Source organism: Rhinoderma darwinii, chromosome 8 (assembly GCF_050947455.1).
Source record: "Rhinoderma darwinii isolate aRhiDar2 chromosome 8, aRhiDar2.hap1, whole genome shotgun sequence".
NCBI classification, from domain to species: Eukaryota; Metazoa; Chordata; class Amphibia; order Anura; family Rhinodermatidae; genus Rhinoderma; species Rhinoderma darwinii.
Genome location: NC_134694.1, coordinates 110,177,206 through 110,188,040, shown reverse-complemented (window position 1 = coordinate 110,188,040; position 10,835 = coordinate 110,177,206). Strand labels below are relative to the sequence as shown.

The 10,835-nt window shown below is 38.9% G+C and overlaps 1 protein-coding gene across 1 annotated transcript; it reads right to left on the bottom strand.

The window, feature by feature from the left end:
• Positions 1–3,779: 3,779 nt before the first annotated feature.
• LOC142658861 (interferon lambda-3-like) lies at positions 3,780–5,832 on the bottom strand. The gene is made up of 5 exons (XM_075834474.1): positions 5,692–5,832; positions 5,358–5,435; positions 5,085–5,228; positions 4,891–4,971; positions 3,780–3,869 (listed from the first exon to the last, which is right to left on the bottom strand). The coding sequence occupies exons 1-5, from the start codon at positions 5,830–5,832 to the stop codon at positions 3,780–3,782; spliced, it is 534 nt and encodes a 177-aa protein (XP_075690589.1).
• Positions 5,833–10,835: the final 5,003 nt, after the last annotated feature.

The window sequence follows — 10,835 nt, the reverse complement described above, 5'->3', positions numbered from 1 at the left end:
AAGCCGGGAGTTACGATAACCAATTAGGACATAGGGAGAGAACGGCCAATCAAACGCCGAAAAACAACAGCCAATAAAAGACGAGCATGTGATTGTTTGCAGGAACAGAACGACCTCAATGTCAGTGTGTGGCGGCCATGTTGTGTGTGGCGGAGCGCAGAGAACTGTCAGCAGTCACTACACGTGGTGGATGGCAAACAGCGCCAATTTATATTTATCTGCATAATTGTACTACAGCGGGTGAATCTACCGGGGGGTGAATGGCCGTATACAGAGTGGCAAGATATAACACTTCAAAACCATCCAAAGGATGTAATAATACTGTAAAAAAAAAATAGTCTGACATCCAATGGTTCGAAAATCCCTTTAATCTGGCATGGAACAAAAAATAGTCGGAAGTCCAATTCTGGTTTATAATGTCCTTGTGGAAAAGGCGCGTAGGTGCCGCTAGAGGAGGTCTCGTGACAGCGAAGAGACCCCCCCCCCAAGTACGGTGACCACCATAGGAGCCCCAAACACCGTGCCAGACAAAGTACAACTGTAACAGTCAGCGGTGGGATACATATTTTTTACCACCGGTTCTTCGCGGTAGATTCTTCCTCAAATAAAGCAATTACAATATGTAGGTTCAAATATGTCTGTCCCTGTCCATCATATATCAAAGCTTCCCCAACATGTTTTGTCGTGTCCCGGCGTCCTCAGATTTCGGGGGCCATGTCTACAAAACTTTTCATATTAAGAAGTACTGCCCTAGTGCCCAAACAAATAATGCCAAACAATGCTCACAGTATTAGTGCCCATAACGCCAGTACCCATGTCTCTCACATCAGTGACCGTCACAGTGCATCCAAAACAGTTCCAGCCTCAGTGTCCCCATAACAGTGAACACAGTGCCCCCAAATTTTTAACAGTATCTCATAATAGTGACAGCCATAGTGCCCCCATAATAGTGCTAGCACATTGCTCTCATAACCACATGCATGGTTAGGGTCTTAAAATATCCGGAGCACAGACCCATGTCCATGCAATATTCATGTAAGCTGCTGGGCCAAATAATAATACTGTACACTGCTGAAATAAAGAGGCCATGGAGTGCTTAAATAATGCCAGAGTGCCCCAATAATACTGCCATGTTGTTTAAAAAGATTACATCCATACTCTGCCTAATAATATATCCATACAGTGGTAAAATAATACTATTATACATTGCCAAAGAATATCACCATACAGTAACTGAATAATACCACCATAGTGACCAAATAATACCACCATACACTGACCGAATAATACCACCATACACTGACTGAATAATACCACCATACAGTGTCTGAATAATACCACCATACACTGACTGATTAATACCACCATACAGTGACTGAATAATACCACCATACACTGACTGAATAATACCACCATACACTGACTGATTAATACCACCATACAGTGACTGAACAATACCACCATACAGTGACTGAATAATACCACCATACACTGACTGAATAATACCACCATACACTGACTGATTAATACCACCATACAGTGACTGAACAATACCACCATACAGTGACTGAATAATACCACCATACAGTGACCGGATAATACCACCATACACTGACTGAATAATACCACCATACACTGACTGAATAATACCACCATACAGTGACTGAATAATACCACCATACAGTGACCGGATAATACCACCATACACTGACTGAATAATATCACCATACAGTGACCGGATAATACCATCATACAGTGACTGAATAATACCACCATACAGTGACCGAATAATACCACTATACGGTGACTGAATAATACCACCATACACTGACTGAATAATACCACCATACACTGACTGAATAATACCACCATACACTGACTGAATAATACCACCATACAGTGACCGAATAATATCACAATACACTGACTGAATAATACCACCATACACTGACTGAATAATACCACTATACAGTGACTGAATAATACCACCATACACTGACTGAATAATACCACCATACACTGACTGAATAATACCACCATGCACTGACTGAATAATACCAACATACAGTGACTCAATAATACCACAATACAGTGACTGAATAATACCACCATACAGTGACTGAATAATACCACATACAGTGACCGGATAATACCACCATACACTGACTGAATAATACTACCATACAGTGACCGGATATTACCATCATACAGTGACCTGATAATACCATCATACAGTGACTGAATAATACCACCATACAGTGACCGAATAATACCACTATACAGTGACTGAATAATACTACTACCATACAGTGACTGAATAATACTACTACCATATAGTGACTGAATAATATCACCATACAGTGACTGAATAATATCACCATACAGTGACTGAATAATACTACTACCATACAGTGACTGAATAATATCACTATACAGTGACCGAATAATACCACCATACAGTGACTGAATAATACCACCATACAGTGACTGAATAATATCACCATACAGTGACCGAATAATACCACCATACACTGACCGAATAATATCACCATACACTGACCGAATAATACCATCATACACTGACTGAGTAATATCACCATACAGTGACCGAATAATACCACCATACACTGACTGAATAATATCACCATACAGTGACCGAATAATACCATCATACACTGACTGAGTAATATCACCATACAGTGACCGAATAAGGGCAGGAGACCTGGAACACGTGCCCCGGATGCCCGGTGGTATCAGTGCCACTGCTCAGAGCTATGGTGTCCCAAAATACAGGAATTGCCAGGGCCCCAATATTATTCTCTTTTTGAGGGGGGCAGGAGGAAGCTTAACTAGCAGAGACTCTCCATGAATTATGCTGCCACCTGTTGGCTGTATTGTATATCTAGTATAGTGTGAGCTATACTAGATCTAGTATATAAAAAAGTACACTATATCCAGGACCTAAAAGCTGCTGAACTAAGTTTTTGGCAAGTTGGCAATTAAAAAAAAAAATCTTACCAAAAAAAACCCACAGAATTTGGCAGCAAATGTGGTGAGAATCAAACCAGGGACCCTGTTAAACATCTCATAAAGGTATATTGCTCTAATCAAGTAGCGACACCTTAAAGGACTGTTTGGCAATGGGCTGTTACCACAGGTCCTTATTAATTGGTCCAGAACAGTCGTGGAGCGTTCTTGTGGCCCTGTCGATTGCCTCAGGGCAGTCTTCTCCGAGCTAGGGATGTAGTATTAAAATAATAATCATAAAAAGATTAATATTATCAAAGTTTAAATTTATTTAAATATGGTTTTTATTTAAAATTAAAGATAGAAAACATTTTTGTAGGAAAAATTTCCATTTCTCCGCCAGGAAACAACATATTAATAATTTAATAAATAAACAAAACCAACATATAATAATATAAATTAAACATATATAAATAAATAAAAGAAATAAATAATAAATTAAATATAAATAAATATTTTCCAAAAATACCAATATATTTAGAGCAATCCAGAAATGGAAAAAAAATAAAATAATTTTCTTGACTTTTCTACAAGGTTCCTTAAATATTAATGACCATGATAAAGCTCTAGAGGAGCTTCTCCTTCTGTATAGACTGAGGTTTCAGATCCATGGACAGTGATGTTCTTGCATTCTTCATATCAAAACTTAAAAGGTAATTTCATTATTAGTGATATCCATGGGTGGTGTTCTAAAAACTTATTCTTGGAAAGTGAAAAGCAACTTGTGGATCTTCTTTGAAGCTTCTTTGCAATTACTTCCCGTTAGCCCAACACCCAAGATCTTCCACCATTATCTGGATGAGGCTGAGTAACACGGCATCCTGAAGACATTGTGGAGATGCCTACAAATAATTTGAAAAGTTTTTGTAAATTATATTGTGGATTTACCATTCTACGACCCAGTAGAATTTCTTCACATCTTCATATTGGACCAGTGCCATGATGAGATCCCCTCTAGTCTTCAGTAGATCTTCATTTACTCTACATGACCAGGTTAATTTATCTGCTCCACCATAGATGTACCAGGTACAGAGACATTCAGGGTCGGGCTGGCCCACCAGAGAACCAGAGGATCCCCCTGCTGGCCCAGGCTCTAACACAAAGGTCCAGCAGAAGATAACCGTATTTGGAAATGACTTTGGAGCCAATCACTTGCCACTAGGGTCTATTTCTTATGGAATGATTCTCAAATAACCTCATTGATGATATGTCATGTGTGTGCAATGATAACAACAAGGACTATGATGAGACGGACGGTGGACCCTCAGAATCATTTCCTCTGGTGGGCCCAAGGAACCCCAGTCCAACGCTGGGGACATTTAGAACTTTATCCACAATGTGTCAGTAACAAAGCACAGAATGTTATTAGTCACATGTTGAATTGATATCAAAGTCAATACCAGCTCCTTGTGTATGGGGACCATTAGGTGAAAAAGTTACCATGGACCCCCTATCTATCTCACCCTCGAACAAATGATGAATATGCCTAATCATATCACCATGGGCTCTGGTATCTGGCACTTGAGGCCAGCCTAGACGTCTAAATCTCTAGTAAAGACCCCCCGGTAAATTGGGAATTACGATTAAATAAACTAGTGGGGGCATTGCCTCACACTACATGACCTCCAACCCCATAAACCCATTCGAAGCTATTAAAATAATACCAAGACTCTGTCCACATATCGTTTTTGCACTACATTTGGCTTTTCCGGCACACGCGCCAAACATTTTGCCCCCATTTACCCAATAGATGCCAAAACAGTGTCCTGAGCCGATGTGTCGGCATACCTTTTTTTAAGAAATCGAAACTTTAATTTACTAATAGTAATTAGAACGACCACATTTCTCGTGTAGGACACTTACCGTGTCTATAAAATGCTGGAGATGGTGCAGCCATGGCTTCAGCTTCTCAGAGGGCGTCTCACTGTATCCTGGAGACTCTTTCTATTAGAGAGAAGAAGAAGATGAGGATGATGGTGATGGTTGAACATGTCTCATACATCTAATCCAAAAATAGAATGTTCAAAAAATTGGGGACAAGAAACATACAAACTTACACAGATCATGAGATCTTCTCTCAATTTATGGAAGAACGTGAGTGACTGGGATCCAGGATCAGCATCACCAGACATGGACGTATTTTCCAGAACATCAACTGTCACTGACACTCGTTCCAAGGTCAAGATCAGCCGGTCACTGGGCTGTTAGAAGGAACAATGGAGAAGATTAGAGGTTCATGTAATAGACTTCTTGAGTTGGGGGGGGGGGGGGGTTAGTGGTTTGTTATTTGGAAAGGATGTCAGTAATATAAAAGACCACTATGTCCTTACCATTAGGTCACATACAGACGGCTTGTCCCTCATCATTGTTCTGTAGCATCTGATGGCATTTATGGACATTTCCTTCTGCTGTGGAGGATTGGAACAGCTTTATCTAATGTATATTACACATTTTTTTGCATTCACAGTAAATGACTAGATGATTTGTCTCATAATGTATCATGTTGGTTACTCTACCATTCCACCAGCTTGAAAGCCCCCATATAATATTTAATGTATAAGATGAGTTAAATTGTCTTTCAGAATTTCTGTGCTCCGACTTTTAACTGGACCTGTGTAGCTGTGAATGAGAATCATCTCATCATAAGACAATCTCCCTCCTTACATGTTCATTCTGCAGTTGTCTGATCACCCGGATGTCAGCGGAAGATACTGATTTATATCTGGACATCGGACAACGTCTCCTGTGTGGATGTCCGGTCACTGCCACAAGTACAATACTGAAGACCACCAGTCTGATGTCCATGGCTGGAGTATTGGTGAGGATCTGGTGACTTTCTTCTCTTCCTATGAACCTGTGTATAAGATATTAATATATATAACATTAATATTGTACATAAATCTATAATGGAAATGACCACAGCTGATATTCTATACACAGTAGAAGAAGCTCACCTGTCCGGTTGTCTTGTGTCTCTCTCCTGCTGCTCTCAGCTCTGTCTCAAGTCTTCCCATGTTTCGTCTCCTTTTATATTTCAGTCTCCAGAAAATAAAATTCTTAATTTTCAGGATGTGGGGACATCTTCTCAATACGATCAAAATTCAAGCTAAATGAGAGAAGTAAAAAAGTGGGAACTTTATACAACTTTCAGTTTCCATACTAAGATCCTCGTTATATACAGAGATATTACATGTAACAATACGGAGGTAATTACTGAGTGACGGGAGGATCCTCGTTATATACAGAGATATTACATGTAACAAAATATATTAGATTTAAAGAACATGTGAAATTAAATGTATTTACATTGCGCTGCAATCTTTATTTGCTTGCTCTGCATCGGCGCTGTGCATGAATACCTCCTAGTGATGCGGCCAATTGAAGAAACCTTTGCAGCCATTTTTAATTATTTTGTAAATAACAATGAGATATAAAAGTTTGTTTCTGAATCAACCCATAAGAAAGTAATCGTCTCCAAAGTCACCTCCAAATGGTGTTGTTTTCTGTTGGACATTTGGGCCTATTATAGTGTGTAGATCCACTGGAGGTTCTTCTGGTGGGCCAGTCCAACTCTGCACAGAACCACTATTCCATTACCAACTTTACGTCTGCCATAATGGTTGCAGATCCACTCACATCCCCATCCAACGTTTCAATTATTTTCAACTGTGGATATGTCATAAATGTATGTGATGGGAAAACCCCTTTAATACCACACAATAATATAAAGTATATTAAGTGTATAAATCAACAGATGAACGAAAAGTGAGGTCACATACCATATGAAGTTTACTCACATAGAGGAATAAAATCTGAATTGAAAAAATATATTTTTTCATAACTATAGCTAATTCCACATAATAATATAAAGTATATAAAGTGCAGTTCAAAATATGACACCGTAAAAGTGACAGCAGGCAAACAAATGTAAAAAATATTATGATGAAAAATACATAAAATAAATAGATTACAAAATATTTGAAAAACATCAAATACCTTTCGATGGCAAAAAAAATGATGCAAAGAAAAGTGAGAGAGAGAGTTATAAGCATGTACAATCGTAAAAATTCTTATTGACACTTTCTAAAATAAATCTATACAATCCGTATAAACTTAAACTAAGTGTTCAGATAATTGTAATAGAAACGTTATAGATATGGGGCAGAACTAGTATGCTCATTGAGTTTCCTGGGTATGACAGTGTACAGACAGTGGATCCATTTAATTTTTCTTTGGGCAAGATACTTCTTCCAGTTTCCTCCTCTGTAACTGATCAGAATATATTCAATCTCACAGACTTTAAGTGCCGATCCATCACAATTGTGACACAGTTTAAAGTGTCAGGGTATAGAGATGTCCTTCTCTTCTTTAGCAGCCAAAATTCCTAACAAATGTTCCCTGGTTTTTCTGCGTAGGCCACGTGAGGCTAGATCCACATACTGCAACCTACAGAGGCAGGAGGCACAGTAAATTAAATCAGTAGTGTTACAAGAGATTAAATGATTTATTTTAAAATCTTTACTCCTGATGAATCCAAAAAGCTTGTGGCCCTTTTAATGTTGACACAGGCTATACAGTCCCGACATGGCCAAAAGTCCCATCTTGGACTCCTTGAACCAAAAGCTCTCTCTGGTCTCATACCAGAATAGTGACTATGGGCAAGTGTATCTCTTAGATTCTTCGATCTATATATGTGATGTTTGGATGTTGAGGTAAATACTTCTGTAGGCTTTTGTCTAATAACACAACATCTTAATGTTTCTCAAGGGCCTATTTTATTTCTTCCATCTTGAATTCTAAGATTAAATAAATCTCACCTTATCTCCTTTGGGCTTTGTATCTTTCACTGTCGTGAACAGGTCACCTCGCCTTCTTTGCTTTGCTCTGAAATAGCCTTTTTTGTTCAAACAGCCACTGTAGTCACGTTCACAAAATCATTTATGTAGATCCTGGGCCTGTCTTTCAACTGTTATTCGTCAGAACAGATTCTCCTAATCCAGATAAATTGTCCTGCCAGGATGTTGGCAGTCATGTGTCTTGTGAGACAAGCTTTCATGAAGCAAAGAATTCACTGCAGTGGTTTTCCTGTAAGCGCGGGAATGGATATGGCCACAATCATCCACTTGAAAAACAATGCCCAGAAAATCCATATTTGAACCTCCACACTTGTATGTCAGTTTAATATTCCAATTATTGATATTTTGACCATCCATAAATGTATCAAGTTCTTGGTGACTTGCCATATCAAGAGTACATCATCTATATACCTAACCCAGAACTTAACTGCTTCAATCCCAGGGTCGGTTCAATCATGAAAATCCTCCATTTACACAGTCCCAGGAAAAGATTAGCATACGTGGGTGCACATGCTGCCCCCATCAGGATCCCCTGGAGCTGCAGGAAAAGTTATGTGAGCATGAACTCCAATGCTACTAAAATAAACTCACACAGTTTGTGTACAGGTCTGACATGGATAGAAAACTTTGGACCGCCTTCATGCCATTAGCATGTTGAATTAAATTATACAGAGATACCACGTTGATTGTCACCAACAGAATATTGGCAACAAGTTCAGTTCCATCTATTTCCAGCAAGGTGACAGTCGTTTCTTAGTTGTGTCAACCGTGTATTAGATAGTTGCCCATTCATTTGAATTGGCACCATATTATGCCATCCAAAGCTTTCCCAAGAGATAACAACTGATCACCAGCAGCATCTTTTGAGAAGAGGTTGTCACAACCAGGAATTATACATCCAACAAGACACATCTATATCAATCCTAGTGGGGCCCACTCAGTGGTGTTACTGTAACGCCACTAAAAACAGGTCCCATCACGGTCGTAGGGGTTGAAATGGGGCCCCTAGTTGCAGCGATGGGGCGTCTGTGGAGATCTGTGAAGGGAGAAACCATCCCTGAAGAGAATCCCTGGCTGGTGAGTAAATACCGGTTTTTAATGTCTGATCTAGGGTCTGATTAAGGGGTCCATGCTGGGGGTCCATGTTTTTGAGGCACAAAGGAGAATTATTACTTTGGGGGCACTAGTAACGTGTGGTAGGCACAAAGGGGAATATTTGGGGGTGCAAAGTGGGTATTATTACTGTGTGGCTGCACATATAAGGGCACTATTACTGTGTAAAAGCACAAAGGGAACAGCTATTACTTTGTGGGTACACAAAGGAGTCGTTATTAATGTGTGGGGTCTCTATTGCTTTGTAGGGCACAAAGAAGGCAATATTACTGTGTAAAGGCACTGAGAGGGGCATTGATGCAGCTGAATGTTTCAGACAAGCCACGGTCGTGGAGGAAATTTGGGGGTAGGCTGAGCTTTTGCACCAGGGCCTATGAGTCTGTAGCTAAGCCTCTGATCAGAGAAGGAGGGGACTGTGTCAGGTTTTACAGTTGAAAATAATTGAAACCTTGGATGGGGATGTGAGTGGAGCTGCAACCATTATGGCAGACGTAAAGTTGGTAATGGAATAGTGGTTCTGTGCAGAGTTGGACTGGCCCACCAGAAGGACCTCCAGTGGGCCTACACACAATAATGGGCTCAAATAAACAACAGAAAACCAATTGGATGTGACTTTGGGGCCGAACATTTTCTTATGGGTTGATTCACAAATAAAGTTTTATATCTTATTATGTTATTTACAAAGCAATTAAAAATGGACGCAAAGGTTTCTTCAATTGGCCGCATCACTAGGAGGTATTCATGCACAGCGCCGCTGCAGAGCAAGGAAATAAAGATGCACAATACATACGTATCCTACTTGGCTGCTGGTGAAGATGAATGCAAGATTTGGGATGCGTGAGTAAATCTAGGGGGGCGCTACCTCTGACACTAATGTAAGTTATCTTGGCAAGTAACCATTATTTTTAATGCATTCATATTACAAATATATTTCATTTCACATGTTCTTTATATCTAATATTTTTGTGGGATAACCCCTTTAAAGACTTTGAGATAAAAGAGGAAGAGTATGATCAGCATGAAGGATAAAACAGAAATCATAAATGCAGAATTGTAAAGCCTTAAAAGAAAACATTTTGGAGGAAATTTTTAAGGAATAGAAATGAGCTCAATGGCGCGAATAATCATAATCAGAAGATCAGTATTAACAATTCACAATTTTATTTTAACATTTTTATGAAATTTAAAAAGAAACATTTTAAGATATCCAATAAATAAAACAGGGCGCAAGATACAAATAAATAAAACCTACATACAATAATATAAATTAATTAGCAAATATATAACAAAAAAAAATTATATATAAATAAATATTTGTGAAAATATAAAAAAATATTTTGACTGTATAGATTTAGGTTTCAGGTCGCTGATCTTCTTCTGTTTTCCTTATGTCATAAGAAAATGTCTTTGACTTTGTGATGTCCATGGAGAATGTTCCAAAAACGTTTTCTTCAGCTGAGTTTGAAAAGTGCAGAACATCTTCTAGACTTGTGGATCTTCTATGAAGCTTCTTTGTAGATTCTTCCCTTGAGCCCAACACCCAACATCTTCCACCATTAACTGGATGAGGCTGAGTAACACGGCATCCTGAAGACATTGTGGAGATGCCTACAAATAATATGTAAAGTGTTTGTTAATTATATTGTGGATTTACCATTCTACAATGCAGTACAATCTCTTCACATCGTCATATTGGACCAGTGACATGATGAGATCCCCTCTAGTCTTCAGTAGATCTTCATTTACTCTACATGACCAAGGTCATGTATTTGCTCCCCCATAGATGTGCCAGGTACAAGGAGATTCTTAACTTCATTTGCAATGTATCAGTAGCAAAGC